This window comes from Canis aureus, chromosome 1, assembly GCF_053574225.1.
Source record: "Canis aureus isolate CA01 chromosome 1, VMU_Caureus_v.1.0, whole genome shotgun sequence".
Taxonomy (NCBI): Eukaryota; Metazoa; Chordata; class Mammalia; order Carnivora; family Canidae; genus Canis; species Canis aureus.
Window position 1 is genome coordinate 6,546,740 of NC_135611.1, and position 17,934 is coordinate 6,564,673.

The window sequence follows — 17,934 nt, forward strand, 5'->3', positions numbered from 1 at the left end:
TGTAGTTTGCTCAGTTTTCAAACTATATTGTATCTTTGGAAGAAATTGTCCAGGTCTTGCAAAATCATGTATCTCTGGCATATAAAATATCTTGTGATAAGACTGGGGGACAGTGGTGAACAGGACCTAGGAGAGCTTGGCCCATGCAAAGAAGCCAGCAGGACTTCACTGCCTATTAAGCTTTTTTTAAAAAATTATTGTTATGAAAAAGTACTGGTCTAAAATGACCAAGTCTCCCAATCTTCTCATCTAGGGGTCTAGATTTTATGTTGATCACCTTGATGTTTAAATGCTGGCAATAAATTTTTGAAATTGTAAATTTACCTTATTAAACTAAATATATTACGGGTCAGATTCAGACTCAGGCCACTACTTTGGAACTAGTTCTTTAGAACAACCATATTTATCCTCTTATTGATATTTTAAGAAATACTGGGGATGATTTTGTGTCAGTCACTGTCATAGGTGGGGAGTCTTGCTCATTTGCTTATCCCTCTCCCCTTATTGTCATTCCTCAGCTATACAGTTTCAATCAAGCAGTATTGATTAATTAGGTTTGTTGTTGACTATTTTTGAGATTGAAAGAGTTTATTATTTAATTAGACTTAGTGGCTCTGTAAATCCTCAAACATGTTGGAGAGATGAAGAAAGCATGTTATCCCTTGTCTTCATGTTTCCAGTTTAAGTCTTAGACAAATATGTAACAAAATAATCCAAGGAATGAGACATGAACATTAAGATGTTCATAAGGTGTAGTAGAGAGAGGGAGAAGTCTGCATACACCTGCGAAAGTAAGACAAATGTGGAATCAAATTCAGCCAGGATGTCCACTGAATCTTAATGAGAAACAACATTGTGTTAGGTAGACTAGAGAAGGGCTCTCTAGGTAGAAGGAGTAGCATCTGGGTCATCAAATCAGAAGACAGTGAGCTTTTTTAGGAATTAAGTAATTGAATGTGACCAAATAAAAGCATGGAGGCAAATAAAGTTTGGAGGTGGATGGTGAGTCTTTTAGCCAAAGAGCTCTGTAGGTGGCTAAAGAACCTGGATTCATTGTGATCGCATTAGTGATATATGGAGGAGTTGAAGCAAGAAAATGATGTGATTAGTTTTGCATTCCAGAAAAATAGTTCTTCCCTGCAAAGTAGGGACAGAGGAGCGCACACCACAAGCAGAAGACTCAGGAGGGAGATGTGGCAATGATCCCCATGGTTGAGGCTAGCTTATGACGGTAGATAGGCAAAAGAAATAATCAAGATCAGTAGAGGATAATTTGGTGGATGAATATTCAAGATGGGGTGAAATAGAGTCATCTTTGAGGATGTTTGTATTTCAGGAAACAGGTTGCCTTTCATCACTTGATTTTCCCATGGAGATGTCTCTGGGGTCTGCATACAGTTTGCAGTGTGGCATACTTTCTCCAGACTTCCAGCTACAGAGATTCAGAGCCATTCTCCATCTTGCAGCTTTGCCACTGGCAGAACTCTTTGCATCTTTGCAAATCTTTGAAAACTTTTATTGTATTAACAAGAAATACACAGTATTCCTTTTTTTAAAAAATCAAAGGCTGTTCGTGACATAAAAGCCAACCCACTCCCTGGATTATAAAGGAGCTAGATTGCAGTTTATTATGCTCTCTTACGTAATCTGTGGGTTCACATGCAAGTGCTAGTCATTTTTCTTAAACTCTATGAATGAAAGATTAAAAAAATGTTTCTAGCTGGAGTCATTTGATCCCCACCTCATTGTTGTAAGTAGCATCTTTATCACTACAGTGGTGAAGAGAGGGTTTTTATGGGAGTGTAAACACACATCGTTTTTTTTTTTTCCAGCTGTAAATAGGCTGTCTTTTGTACAATTCCAGAGCAACAATACCCAGTGTACCTGTCTGTTAGAGAATTTGGCATTCTGTGACCCAAAGGGGAAGCCGCCTGCAGAGCTAGACAAAGATGACTCTATTGTGACAGGCTTTCTCCGTTAAATTAAAGGTTAGAGGATAGGAAGTGGCTTTGAATAACTGTGGAGAAAAGCAAGAACTGGATATGACTGTCTATGTGGGCTTTCTATTTTTGTAGAGTTCCTAGCAACTTATGAGAATAGACTATCAAAGCACAAGTTAAACTTGAAGTGGCTCATGGCGAATATTTGAATGATAACTGGGGATTGAAACATCTTGCACAATGCAGGTGCTCAATAGTTTACTGGGGTTCTATTAAACTTTTTTTTTTGGTTCTACTAAAATTTATATCAAGTATATATATTGCTTCTCGGACTTGACAAGTAGAAAATAGTAAAACAGTTAATCACCTTTAATTAGAATGTAATTAGTACAGAGTTTTTAGAATTTGGCATACTAGAGCCAGAAAGAACGTTGGAAATCTGATACTGGTTAGCTCATTTAACAGATCAATAAGCTGAGACAGAATAATGAAGTCTTAGATGAGTTAATAATAGAATATAGAGATACCTTTGCATAGACTCTAGAGGAAGGGTGTTGTGATGTCTTTTCCTGGATCTGGTACAGAAGAGAACCAACAGAAAAGAATGTTGGATGATCAAATCATGGTAACTATTCATGGAATTCCAATAAATAAGTCCCAGTTTACCTAATACCAAGTGAAGTATCTGTCATTCAGTTAAAACTCATGGAATAAAAAACTGATGTATATTTAGAAAAATGAACATGGTCGCATAGCAATCTTCAGACACTTAAAGGACTGTCATATGACAGAGGAACAGGAGGATAAGGATTAATCTTCATGGTTTCAAGTACTACGATCTATTTGAATGCTTGAAACTGGGAAAATAAAGCTTTTGATTCAATATGAAGAAGTGTTTAGTCTTTGTTTTAATAATGAAACTCCCCAAAAATCAAATTAGAGTCCATAGGAAGAATGCAAATGAAGTTTGGCAGAGATTTTGCACAATAATTTAAAAGTCAGGTAATTCTTCGGCATAGATAATATTAAACTCCTCTCATGACCAAACCTTGATGAGTCTATGCTAAGTGATTGCACAAATATTTGGTTTGTTAGCACAGAGCTAAGGCAAGATTTCTCTCTCCCGATTCCCCAGTCCAGTGTGATGTCACAAAAACACACTATTTAAGGATATTGTCAAATTTGTTAAGATAGGAAAAGGGATAAGTCAAAGACTTCTAAGAGTGCACAAATGAAGATGATTAACTTCATGATTAAGGTGTTGGAACAATAAATTTCTATCTTTTAGTAATTGCCCATCATTTAAAACTTCACATTAATTTTTAATGTGTTGTTACTTGATTCAAAATGTTTTGAATCAAATTAGCATTTTAAATAAAGAGGAAAACTTGACAAATATCATAGATCAATATCTTATAGTGAAGTTGTTTTAAAGTAAATTGTATGATGAACTTAATTGTAGGTGGAATCTTAAAGATGACACCCAAGATTTCCAGCCCAATCAGTGGGACTGTGAATATAAAATATCACATAACTGATTATGTTAAATTACCTGGCAAAAGGGGTTTTGCTGATGCAATTAAGATTACCAATCAGTTGGCTCTGGGTTAATTAAAAACGTTTATCCAGGTGAGCCTAATCTAATCACATGAGTCTTCTAAAAGGACTTTCTTTTTCTTTCTCTTTCTTTCCCTCTTTCCTTCTTTCCTTCCTCCCTCCCTCCCTTCCTCCCTCCCTCCCTTCCTCCCTCCCTCCCTCCCTCCCTCCCTTCCTTCCTTCCTTCCTTCCTTCCTTCCTTCCTTCCTTCCTTCCTTCCTTCCTTCCTCCCTAAGATTTAATTTATTCATTCATGAGACAGAGAAAGAGGCAGAGACATAGGCAGAGGGAGAAGCAGGCTCCTTGCGGGGAGCCTGTTGTGGGACTTCATCCCAGGACCCCGGGATCATGACCGGAGCCAAAGGCAGATGCTCAACCACTGAGCCACCCAGGTGTTCCCAAAGCTGGCTTTTTTCTGGCTGTAGGCAAAAGAGGAAGTCAGAGGAAGTAAGAATGTTTTCTAGGAGATCGAAGTGATCCCTGGGAAATGGTCATCAAGAAAACAGGAACCTTGGTCCTAGAATGCAAGCAGGTTGGTTTTCAGCCTCATACACCCTTAGCAGAGAACACAGTCAAGCCCACAGTTACTTGTATCCTGCAGAACTCAGAGATACTAAATGGGTCTTGTTTAAAGCTGCTCTATTTCTGGGAACTTGTTATGAGGCAAGGAGAAAACTAACACAACAGATGAAGAGTAGTAACTGAACTCACTTACAATGGTAAATTTTAGGGTTCGAAAGACTGAGTTGGCCTTTATTATCTCCTAAATGAAAATAAAAATTGGGTAAACCAAATGAAACTTTTAGCAGATAATCACCAGTGAACATGTCGTGATTCCACTTTGTATCTAACTGAAATCTCAGTTTTTATGATCAGATTTTGGAGATGGACTTGAAATATTTTGATCCCCACTGATGTAGGCCAGAAAATCATTTTAGTATGCTCATCGGGATTTCTTGTAAGGTGTGTCATTACGACATTTCAGAAAAGAGTATGATGTTCTGGTTTTCTCCTCCAAATAAAGAGGGTGCTGTTACCGTCCAAATTCATGGGATATCATGGCTAAAGGCCTGGCATGTCCAGTCATAGGTAAAACAGCAAGCACACAAGTCCTGTCCTATACACTTTTAGACTGTGGTTTTATTTATCAAAGTGGAGAGTAGTGTTGGAACCATGGACAGCGTTTCTTGGGCCGTTGTGCATTTAATTTGTATTTTCATGGCGAAAACTGTTCTGGCAAATCTTAAATAATTGCCCCAAACAATGTCTGTTTGCTGCATATCATTGTGACATGAGGGGAGGGACCAGGTTGAAAGGTTGGTATTAAACGTTTGTTTGTAAATATATTACTTGGTAAATTGTTAGCTCAATTTACTTGCGTTAAGTACACCAAAGGGATTCTGCTCTATTAGTGCGATTTGGAAGACAGATACTGCCAGAAATTGCTTATGTGTTCTGAAGCTCCTCTGGTCCTGTTCAATAAATCATTTTGTCAGCTCAAACTCTTTGTGATTGATTAGAAAGAAGAATGCATCAAAATGATTCACTGAGAGGAGATTGTAATCTGACTATTTTACTGGAGTTATATATGATTCTGTTTATCATTTTCCCTTTTTTCTCAGCAGAGAGACTAAAGAGCTTTCTGTGGTTTTCTGCCTTAAATAAAACCCATTTCATGTGGCATTCTCCCCTGTGGTGATCTTATGGCACATGCTTTAAGCTGGCCGGATATCATTTCAATCCCAATATAAGGAAGGCTTTCATATGATGTATCCTAAAGCTAGTGTAGGGAAGCTTGATCATTCTTCTCGCTAAGGATAGTTGGCTTTTGCATCAACCGCTCTGCACCCAGTAAAGCTAATATCCACTGGCATATTTTATTTCTTGTCTTAAATGATTTTAAAAAGTGAAAAAAAAATAATGGAATGCTTCAGAAGTGAATACATAAAATCTAGTGACTAATTGTTCACTTTCTCTATAAATAGTATCCTGTCTACCAAGAATGGCCTTTAAATAGAGAAGGTGCTTAGACCTCGGTCATTGAACTTCATTGTAAGAACATCAATTAGTCCTCTCGTATGGAAAATGGGGACGCTCTCTTGAGCTGTCAAATGAGAAACCACGCGCTAAATATGCAAATTTACTTTCTAACTATAGCAGTGCTCTTCTATAAAACAAACTTAAGAAAATTTGAGACAGTCATTTATTTCAGAGGGACACATTTATTTTCTGTGAATCTCATTTTTATCTTGATTGTCAACATGTTTCCTGGCCCCTGTAGGAAAATCGAAACAGTTTGGCTTTGCTTGCTTCTTTATTTATTTTGTTGCAGTTGGTTTTCCTTAAGATTATAACTTTCTTTCTGGAACATAAGTCTGTGAGAATTAAAAAGAAAAAATTACACGAGTCTGCACAGGGCGTATGAAGGGGCAAACTACCTACCAGGCAGATGGGAGTTCAAGACTTATTTATTAACCTGAGGGCTTGGATCACTTTGAAAAAGTTACTTAGTTTTTTCCAATCTTGGCTTTTTCGTGATAAAATGGTTATAACACATGTCTGTTGTTGAGAGATTTGAGTGAAATCATGTGTTAGCGTAATGTCTTAAGTTATTGCCAGTAATAGGATGCAGATAAATAATTAGCATTTTAAGCTGGGCTTCTACAGGCAATGTGAGGCTACTTTGAATATGTTTCACGCATGTTGGGCCACTGACTCACTCAACCTGGAAACATTAGGCTCTCGGATATCTTTCTTTCTTTAATTAGTCAAATGATTACTTGTTTTACTTTCTGTGGGCAGAGTGTTTGGTTTTTTAGAGCTTTAAAAGGACACTGGAGGGAGGGGTTACTTTACATTAGATTCCAAAGGACCTTTTTATGTACCCTACTCACTATTTTCTCCTACTAGGAGTTTTGTATATTTACAATTGTGATTGCATATTCTTTTGAGGGCTAATAAACTGTTGGATTGATTGTATTGTATTTGAGACTATAAATGCATACTTGATTTTTGTTGCATTTAACATTGCCTAATAAGCATACCTAGACTTTGTAAGTATTTTTATTTTTATAGAGGTTCCAGTCTGTTTATTTTCAGCCAGGATGGGGTGATGAAAAGAGCTTTAGAACAAGAGTTAGGTATCTTAATCCTATTTAAGTCTCTCACATTGATTGCTTACATCCCTTGAGTGAGCTGCTTGGTCTCCTTTGCTTCAGCTTCCTGGCAAAGGTCATTGGAAAGACCCAATCCCCTTTTTATAAATCCATGTGATAATTTGAAAAGCAAAGTAGTTGGTGAAAACTTGGAAGGTTTGAAATTTTCAAATCTGCCTTCGTAAAGGAGACATTCTGGGATTTCCCGGATAGTTTTCAGGAACATAATATTTGGTTGGGAAGAGAGAATCCCAGATGGATTACGTGAGTAATAGTTGAACCTCTGATAAAATAAAACATAACCTGAAAGTGAGGAATAGGCATACTTTCTTAGGGCATATGTTTTATGTCTGTAGTCATGGCAGTTAAAGTTAGCATCGAAGTGTTTGGAAATTTTCGAGTAGCTCCAGCTGCAATGTTACATATTGCCTATATACGAAAACCTCACCAAGCAAAGCATAATGAAACTCAAGGGCTTTCCACTGTTTCTTAATTTTTGCCCATTTTTTCATATTTCTCTGTTGTCCTCCTTCCTCAAGGTTATATGAGTATTTCCTGACTTGGGACACACACTTTTAGTCAGTTTTCTCTTACAAAATCCGCAGCAGACTGTTTTGTGGTTCCCTGATGTTTCAGAGTTATGTTAGAAAGACCTTGTTTGGGGGAGTTTTGCAGTTGATTTTTCCTACTGCAAATAATAAGATGCCAATTAGTCTATGTAATTATTATTTATAGCACTTAGAACAGTCTGCCATATAGGGCCCTGATCAATAATTGATAGGGAGCTAACAAATGAAATCAATAACAAACTAGAATTCACCAATCAGTCATTCACAGGTATGTCCTCTTACAAACTCTGATGGAGTGCCTCACATATACAACACATGGTTTAACACTTGAAATTCAAAAAGGTGTACTTCACTACACCAGTGTTTTAGAAACACATGGTGTTAGTAAAAATTTCATAGAACCAGTAACTAAAGCTTAAAATACGTTCAAAATAATATTTTAGCATAGAAGATGCAGAGAAAATTCTGCTATGGTTGGGGAGTAGGAGCAGTGAATATCTTGCGCTGGGCTTGTGACAATTGAATTGGACTTTGAAAAACCAGGAAGAACTCAGTAGGCAGAGAATAAGGAATGGTTACTCACATATAACTAATGTCCTGTGCAGAAAGGATGGCATTTTGTAAAATAAGGGTGAAATGTTCAGACCTAAGAACAAAAATTTGCCAGTTCATGATTTTTAAACTTTTTAAAAAATTATTATTATAACCATTTGGAAGCCAGTTGAAGATTGTAGTGTGATTGTTAAATCTGTTTCTTAGAAATATAACTTTGACGGGGCTGGGCTTTGGGAGTGTAGTGGAAAGTTAGAACCTTAGACATATCCAGGCCAGTTGGGAGACGGTTGAAATGTCATAGACCCTTCAGCAGAGATGTAAACAACCATTTTGAAGGTCAGATTAACAAGGATTGCTGCCCAATTCAGTAAGATCATTGAGGGTGCAAGAGAAATTTCTTATAATTTGAAATACAGAAGCTTTTAAATGTAAGGCAGACATCTGGAACCTGAGAAATGTTTGTTTTATGGGATTCATAGTTTATGAATAAATAAACAAAAATGAGTATAGAGATGAAAGAGATGGATTGTTAGTTGAACACATGTCTCCAGTTTACGCCCGTGTTACATTAATGGAGGGGTGTATGAGAGAAAATAGCCTGTAGCCTTTCGTGTTCAAAAACATAAAATACTTAGATATTTTTGAAGGATGCCTTCTTCGTTTTAGAACCATTCCAGAAATCCCTCTCATAGTGCACAGATTTTTTTTTCTTTATGTCCCTTCTGTTGGTATGACATTGGTCTGTGTGTCATGGATTAATAGACACACACTTTCAACACTGAGCCTCATTCCTTTGGGCACTGGTGTGTCCTTGGTGCCTTGAATAGTGTCTGGGACAAAGTCAGAGGCCACAGTGTAGATAATGTTGAACCAGTGGGTGAATGGACAGATGACTTTTTTTCAAACCTATCTTTGGCTGAATTGCTTGTGGTTTTGTAATGCACATTGGAACAGAGTCCAATAAAATCTGTTGATCATAAAACAACATGTCTGCAGCAGTCTTATATTGTGGAAGGGTCATAGCCTAGGGAGTTAGAGACACCTTGTCTGGCATCCAGTTTCTGCCACCCGAGTCTCTGTTTCACCATCTGAATTTATAGAGTAGTTGGGAGTATTTAAAAATAATCTATGTAGTATGTTGCATAGGAAATTTTTACTCATTAAATGTTAATATAATTTTTATTTATGTGGACTTAACTAAATGGCTTGACTCTATATTGTGGTGAGAACAGTCACAGATTAGCTCTTTCCCTTTCTCTCTCTCTTTCTTTCTTTCTTTCTTTCTTTCTTTCTTTCTTTCTTTCTTTCTTCTTTCTTTCTTTCTTTCTTTCTTTCTTTCTTTCTTTCTTTCTTTCTTTCTTTCTTCTTTCCTCTCCTTCAAAAATGAAACTGTAGTTGTGTGAAATGATTTAAACAAAGTGAAATTAGAGACCATGTTCTGATACCATTTCTGTTTTCCTTTAATAGTAATATACCTTATTTATTGCCATACATTTATGTGCATGAAGAAAGGAAAATAACATCTGAAAAAAATTACTAAACACAGTTTGATCTTGGTTGTACAGCTTTACCTCCTCCTCTCCACAGGGGAAAAAATCATAAGATTGATTGCCATCAGGACTACCTTGTGAGACTAAAGAGAAATCCTGTTCTGCTTTGAGGAAATGACTGCATCTTTGTTGTTATCTTCCAGATTTACTTACGCTTCTTGGACTATGAGATGCAGAATTCAAACGAATGCAAAAGGAACTTTGTGGCTGTGTATGATGGCAGCAGCTCAGTGGGGGACCTGAAAGCCAAGTTCTGTAGCACTGTGGCCAATGACGTCATGCTCCGCACGGGTCTTGGGGTCATCCGCATGTGGGCCGATGAGGGCAGTCGGAACAGCCGGTTTCAGATGCTCTTTACATCCTTTCAAGAACGTAAGATTCTCTGCACTTTATTGTTTGTCCTTCACCTAGGTCATAGGCTGCAAGGCCCATCAACTGCTAATGGTGTTTGTCCCTGCAGTGTGAGCGCACTGGGGTGTGTCTCACAAGTCCTTATAATCACTGAGATTCCCCTTCCTTCATTTTGACCCAGTGACAGGAGAGTTACACATGACATTTTGATTACCTGTTTCGGTGCAGGCATCATCGCCTTGCCTTAAGACAGTTCACTGTTCAACTGGGAAATGATGATTTGTCTTGTCTTTTGCTTAGCTCTTATGAAGTGAATGGGACTTCAAACAGACTCTGATGAAGTTTGACTTTCAATCTTAAAAACCTGCACAAAAATATTTGGTCAGGCTCTCTTTAGTAAGCTTCTCTTGCAGTCCCCTTTATTGCAAATAGGTCTGAGACAGTCGAGTTCCAATTAAAGTAGGCAAAGAGAGGGAATTGCTTGAGAAGAGAGTAAATAGAAAAAGTTTCAGAAAATATTTAAAATGGCACAATGGGTGATATCCAGAGTTATGTGCAAAGCACAGCAATTTTAGGAAATTATGTTCTAACAAATAATGAGTCATATTAATAGATATATTTGGAATGTTCTTTAGAAACCCTGAATAGCTCATGTTTAATAATGTTATACAAATGAAAAAAAAATCCTGAAAAATTCAGCTTTAAGAAATCAGCATCTTGTATTTTGAAACTGTATTTTTTAAATAGAAAAAACAAAATGTTTTTGAAATCCTCAAGATTTCTTGGTGATAGGCACAGCATGTGCTATTTTTTTCCAACTCACAAATATTAAATATACTGGACAATTCTTTTATATAGTGAATAGTTTTGGCTTGAAATTCCTCTCTAATTACCCAGTTGGAGAATTCTAGGACGCCAGAAGTACCAAATGTCACTCAGTCTTTCTACAACTTGATACCATCATGGAGTGCATTATCTCTCCCAGTGTTATTGCAGATTTAAACAGCATGTTGCTATCATGCCCTCATTTCAGCAGTTGATCAAAATGTTAAAGGTAGTACATCTTTATTTCAGCAAGGTATTGGGCCAAAAAAAAAAAATTAGTCATTTTCTTGACTAGGGTAGGAAGAAATTCAAGCTACAAGATAGCACATTTCATGTCCTCACTGCTGATCACTCCACAGTAGCCAATAGCTTTTGCCTTTGGTGAGAGGTGAAAGATACTTAATATTCTTCTCAGTCTTGGGTGATAATATGTTGAGAATTCCTGATTAAAATAATACACATATAGAAGGGCTAACCTGTATGTTATCAAGGTTTTACAAATACCACAAAAATCTTCAATTTTTGCCAAAACTGTACCATAAAATGCAATAAGGATAAAATGAAATTATATATTTATGTTTCAAATATCAACCAAAACAACAGTAGTGTAGAAGAACCCTGATGCCTAGAACTTTCTAAAGTTTTATTCCATTCAAACACAGTATGAGCTAATGCTTTTTATTTTTGTCAATTATTTAAAAAGAACCTTAGCAGTCTCGGCTTATATTAAAGAAAGTGAAATCACTCAAAGAAGATAGTCTCGTGGGAAAGCTGCACTGGTCAAACAGCAGATTACATAATCTGTTCTTTTTTGGGTTTTATGAACAAGGAGGCGAGTAATCATTTGGAAGAGGTTAACCAGGATGTAAAAGCAGCTAGAAACATGAGACGAGCCCAAAGGAGAAGTGTTTGTCTTAGAGATTTTGTTGTTGTTCAAATGTGATAATTGCCTTAGACTTATGTTGGTGATATGGATTAATGTCTGAAAGGTGAGATTTGTTAAATTGTAGGGAAACATCTGAGTGAAATTTAGGAAAAGCATGTCTAGCTCATAGGAACTGGGATATTCCAAAACTGAGTGGATTCCCATAGAGGATATAGGCTGTGCATAAAGGGTGATCTCTCTGAAAACAGATCAGCACATGGCATGGATGGTGGAGGGGAATGTCTGTGTATTGTAGGGAAAGGACTGATAAACCTCAAAGGTTCAATTAAATTCTAGCAGTGACTGAGTTATATAAATCTTTAAAATTCTGCTGATTCAAGAAATGGTGAATTATATCATACTGTGTAAATGCCATTAGAAATACTTCTATATGGGCTAAAAGATAGAGTTTTCATGCATGTACGTAAATGGTCTGCAGGTCTTCCATCATGTGGGTGGACTTTTCAATGTTGAATTCAGAAAAAAAACATGACATTCTTCTTCTGTAGGAGGAAAGTACCCATTCTTTTATGTTCCTGTGCAGTGGATGGATTATCACTCTCATTTCAGTGAAGAGTATTACAATAGCATTTTCTGTGATCATCTCATAAATTTTACAATAAGCTTCAATTAGAACAAATTTATCCTCTGTGTCATGTTGCCATGTAGCTTTTTGATATTCTGCTTTTTTTTTTCTTTTTGGGGGGCTAACACTGGGTGGAATTCTACTGTATATGCCTAAAATCAAAGTCATTCTGTGATGAAGGGTTCACTATGGACTAATAAGTCTTTCTTGATTAAAATCAAAGTATTCCAGATAGGAGACGAAAATTTCAAAACAACAAGAAGTGAACTTCAGTCAGTGCTGCCACTCAGAAAATGAGTGGTTTGGGTCATTTTAAGGGCTCTAAATGAGGAAACAAAGGAATTGTATTTAGGGAGTTTCAAGTTCCCCAAATGGGATTGTTTTATTTGATGCTGGTGGCTAAGAGAGTATTTTGAGTTACATTTTTGTTTTTTTGATGATGACAGGTATAGAACTTATATAATATATATTATATGCATATATATAGTTTATATATAATATACTATCTTATAAATAATTATATAATACATATAATATTCATATTTAAAGTATATCTCTCTAATCTTACTCCATACACACCCACAGACACAGAGTAAAGATTAGAAGTGTGAAATCAATGACAGCTTTGTCTTACTCAAATAATAAGAAACCACCTTCATGTTTCTTGGTTCCTTGATACTTTTCTTGGTTGTGGACATTTATTGGGTAGTATCCCCAGCACAGTGTTGAGAGGTGCCTATAGCATACTCAACAGTATTCCAAAATCTGTCAAAAGGTCTTGTGTTGGGACCATATGATGTCTTTTTTTGATATAGTTGATACCCAATGTTACATTAGTTTCAGGTAATGAAGCTTAGTGATTTGACAAGTTTATATATGATGCTATGTTCACCACAAGTGTAGCTACTATCTGCCCCATTACATCCCTGTTACAGTATCACTGACTGTAGTCCTTATGGTGTGCCTCTTGTTCCTGTGACTTATTCCCTAACTGGGAACTTGTACCTCCCACCCTCTTTGCCCATTTTGCCCAGCCTCCCAACCCACCTCCCCATCAGTTCATTTGTTGTATTTATAGGTCTGATTCTTTAAAAAAAACATTTTTAAATTATTTTATGTATTTATTCATGAGAGACAGAGAGAGAGAGAGAAGAGAGAGGCAGAGACAAAGGCAGAGGGAAAGTAGGTTCCATGCAGGGAGCCTGATGTGGGACTCCATCCCAGGACTCCAGGATCAAGCCCTGGGCTGAAGGCAGGCACTAAACCACTGAGCAACCCAGGGATCCCCTGATTCTGCTTTATATTTTTTTATATTTTTAGATATTACAGAAGAGTTTAGAGACCATCTATTTCAATCCCAAACATTGTGTGAATTGAAACAGAATAAGAAAAGATGCAGGAAGTTAACTGGATTTCCCTGCACACCCTCAACTCCATGCTTAGAGATTGAACACTACTGTGGCAAGGATTTAAGACCTGGCCCCTGAGCTCATACGTTCTCTTGTTGATAGCTTTGTCACTTATAAGGAATGGACAGAGCTTCTATTGTCTAAAGATGATGATGATAAAGATGGTGATAACAATAGGTAGCACTTACATGTCACTCATGTAGCTCAAATATGTCAGCAGTGGTTTATGTGCTTTAAAAACTGAATTTTGATCTTTCTGTCCTGTCTGCTGCATCTTATGTCTACATCTTATACAAACATGCTAAAATCATACAGTACACCACTTTCATATGACCTAGAAGATTAGATTCATGTAAAATTAAACAAGGGACTTCTGCTCTGGAACATACTACTCTGGACACTAATGGATGGAAATAGAAACATATTTTCAAATCATCATATTTTTACATTTATATTTGAATAAATTACAGAAAAGTGAAAGAATGTGTAGAGGGAGAAGGGAAAGAGAGACTCAAGCAGACACCCGCTAAGCATGGTGCTGGATGTGGGGCTTGATCCTATGACCCTGAGATCATGACCTGAGCCCAGATTAACAGTTGGATACTTAGCTGACTGCACCACCCAGGTGCCCCTGCATCACTTTTTATAAGTCATTGATTTTACTATAAAAAAAATCACTCAATTTTTTAGAAATGTGATTATTGTTAGTATAATTTCAATATTGAGCATACTTATATATGAAAATTCATAACCAATCATGATGGAACTGCATAAATAGACATAATGGAAATGTTAGTGAAATGTGTTCAAATTGAGCTGCCTGCCAACTTTTTCAGCTTTTTCTGTGTAACATAAATTTGCAATAACTAGAATGGATGAATAATGTAAGTAATATCTAGTTTTGACTTCTGAAATTCTGCTTTCAGCTACTCTTCTGCTTTCATTTAGAAGTTTTGCATCATAAAATCTCAGTCACTTAAGACTTGATTAATGAGTAGCATATTTCTGTTAAAAACAGACAAATACAGAGAGGTAAAAAACAAACTGTCCATTTTAAGATTGTAGCATGCTGTTTATAATAATTTGCTAAAATGAGATAATTTACTTACTTTTTTATTTGTGGCAAAGACTGTGTCAGGTATAAACTATAGATTTGTTTACAATGAAGACATACATACAATTGCACCCAAATTCAAAGGAAAATGGAGTTGAAGGCAGAATTTTGAGATGAACCAAAAGATTCCCACCTCACATCCCTTTTCCCTTGAGGTAGGCAGAACCTGTGAATCCCTTGGGATAGCGGTTCCATGATTAAACTGCATTCTGGGGACACCTGGGTGACTCAGGGGTTGAGCGTCTGCCTTCGGCCCAGGGAGTGATCCCGGGGTCCTGGGATCAAGTCCCACATCAGGCTCCCTGCACGGAGCTTGCTTCTCTGCCTGTGTCTCTGCCTCTCTCTGTGTGTGCCTCTCATGAATAAATAAATAAAATCTTTTTAAAAAATTAAAAAAAAATAAACTACATTCTGTGGCAAAAGTGATTTTGCAACATGCAGATGGCCCTTAATCAATTGGCTTTGAGTTCATCAAGAGGGAGATTTTCTTGGGTGGATGTGAGTAATCAGATGAGCTCTCTGAAATAAGGGGAAGCATGAGCCAGAGGAACTGCTGCCCTGCAGGAAGAATGCAGACAGGTGTGTTGTGTACTGCTTGCCTGTGAGAGGGGCAGCCTTGGGGAGCCCAGAGCATCTGGCTGACAGCTCGCAAGAAAATGGGAACTTCAGTCACACGACTGCAAAGAAGTAAATTATGCCACCAACCTGAGCAAGTTAGGAAGAGAACCCTGGCCAAGGTGCAGTCCACAGCCCCAGCGAACACCTTGTTTGCACCTTAGGAGACCCTGTCAGAGGACCCAGTGCTCGGACTTCTGGCTTTGTGTGCTTATAAAATGGGTGTTGTTTTAAGATCCTAAACTTCTGGTGGTTGTTCCACAGCAGTAGAAAAGCACTGCGGATTTTGGTACTGAAAGGGAGCTGTTGCTGTAACGAATACCTGAAATGTGGACTGGAAGGGTCAGAATACTAATGAGAAGATGTCACCAGAAGCCCAAAATTCTTGTAGTGGGAGCTATCAGATAGAACTGCCCAACTTCAAACATATGTCACCTTTCAAAGAAGGGAAGAAAGACTCCTAGAGCAGCACCAAGAATGTCAAGGTGAAGCCCACCCTGACAGAGGGTTTTTCCTCAAACTAGAAACATAGTCCAGAGAAATCCAACATTTACTCTGCTGGACTTCAAAACTATTGCTATTTACTCTCCATTCTCCCAACCGGAATCTCTATGGCCATTATGCTGCGCCTCTCCCACCATTGTGTTTTGGGGTATTGGGGCAGGTGGCTTGTCTCTTTGGTTCCTTGGGTCGACAGGTGGAGGGGAAATGGGCCCCAGGGCTGCAGTTCAAGGACTGCACCCAGGAGCCTCTTCTGCACCACATTTACATGGTTCAGATGTGAGCTTTGGGACCTTGAACAGGTGCTGCATTGCAGTGACACTCGTGGGAGACTTCAGAAAGAGAGATGCTATTTTGCATCCATGAAGGAAGTGAAGCGTGGGAGTGGGGGTGTCAGCCAGCTGGTGGGCTGTGACAGGCAGAGTTTTGTGATGACCCCAGTATTATCTATCTCTTGATGTACAGGCCTTGCAAACACCCCTCCCCTGGAGTGCAGGAAGAATTTGAATATCACAGAATGTCACTCCATGATTGTTGTTACGTTTTGTGGCAAAGGGGATTTTGCATAATAGTTACCATCCCCAAATCAGTTGATTCTAAATTAACCAAAGGAAGACTATCCTAGTGGGTCTGACTATACACAGCAAATATTGGTAATAAGCTTTTTTGAAAGAAGGCGGAAAGGTCAGGGATGGGAGACGTCAGAGGCATTCTAAGCTGTAGCAAATATCCTGTGGCTGTAAGCACACTGCCCTATTGTAGGGAAGGCCATGTGGCACAGCGTGTGGGTGGGCTTTGTGAGCTGAGAATGTCACCCGGTTGACAGCCAGGGGGTTGACAGCCCCATAATCCAAGAGACCGAGTTCTGCCAACAACCAGAATGAGCTCGAAGGGGACCCCATGCTCCAGATGAACCCCAGTCCAGTTGCCTCCTTGATGTTGGCCTTGTGAGACCCTAAGGAGAGAACCCCCAACACAGACTTCTGACTCATAGAACTGTGAGATATAAGTGGGTGTTGTTTTAAGCCAGTAAGGTTGTAGTAATTTGTTACTCAACAGTAGAAAACCAAAACACATTCTTTTTGTAATGAGGTGTGCTTTTGAATGCAATTGATTATCCAGATGTCTATCTACATAAGTTACTTGCGTATAGTAACTAACATTTTTTATTAACTGTTTATTGCTGTTTCTAGATTCAGTAGTTGAGGAGCTGTGGCAAGATAGCATTGCAGGAAATATATAAAAAAATAATCCCTCCAACATCAGCTTGACCCTAAAGGTTGAGTAACCACTCCTATGTCATATACCTAGTCATCAGAGTTTTCATTTTGATGATTTATTCATATGCCTTCATTTGTTCTTTTGTTCCTTCCACAAGCATGTGAGCAGCCAGGCGCTGAGGTGAGTGGATGGTTGCTCCTCTTACGGTGCTGCCACACTCACTCAAACTAAATTCCAGTATGTGACTCACTTCAGAAAATGTTCATTTATGTTTGGTACTTTGCTCCACAGCTTCACCACTTTGTCCTTTATTTCAGCAAATTATCCACTGAGACACTGGATTCTTTTCTCATAGGAGATTTTTGCTCTTTCTCTAGCATTTGTTATTAGTAGGATTTTTGCTCTTCTGCCACAGTGATCAATTCTTATTTCACCATTCAGTTTTATTATCGTTTCTTGTTTGGAGCATATTTTGGCATGCTATCTGCCTCTTGTGTACATAATTTACATTCCATCCTCAACAGTGCATGTTCCCAGTTTTGCAGTATGCAAGTGCACTTGTCATAGGACATCAGTAAACTAAAGCTGGTGAATTCTAAGGGAGAGAAACTATAGAGATATTTGATTATGAATGTAAAATGCACCAAGTTCACTCACACTCTGAGATTATACACCAGGAAATATCGATGACGATCAACTCACAGCAATAATATTTAATCTCTTCTCTAGAAAAAGCAAGGGAAAACACATTCACAAGTTTGGAGTAAATGGTGAGATGGAAAGACATTGTATTTACATGTATTTCATGCAAGGAGAAAACATGCTGTTTGTTACAGGAAGCAGTGTTGCCAATTATGACACAGACAGAAATCTAAAGCGATGTTTTTATTGATAGAGATCTCCATGCCTCAGTTTTGAGTTGGTGTGCTTTAAAAAGTTTTAAGACTACTTCATAATATAGGAAATATTTACTTATATCTGTCCTACAGCTGCATAAATACCAGATGGCATAGATTGAAATT

At 37.9% G+C, this 17,934-nt stretch overlaps 1 protein-coding gene across 8 annotated transcripts in view; it reads left to right on the forward strand.

Moving 5' to 3' along the window:
• NETO1 (neuropilin and tolloid like 1) overlaps positions 1-17,934 on the forward strand; it is a 128,334-nt gene that overhangs the window by 70,326 nt on the left and 40,074 nt on the right. For all 8 annotated transcript variants that reach the window (XR_013370873.1, XM_077882518.1, XM_077882468.1 and 5 more), the window contains exon 7: positions 9,509-9,737. Coding sequence is in view for 7 of the 8 variants with exons in the window: in XM_077882518.1 (XP_077738644.1) it covers positions 9,509-9,737 (229 nt within the window). In the remaining variant the exon portion in view is untranslated. The remainder of the gene's footprint in view (positions 1-9,508; positions 9,738-17,934) is intronic.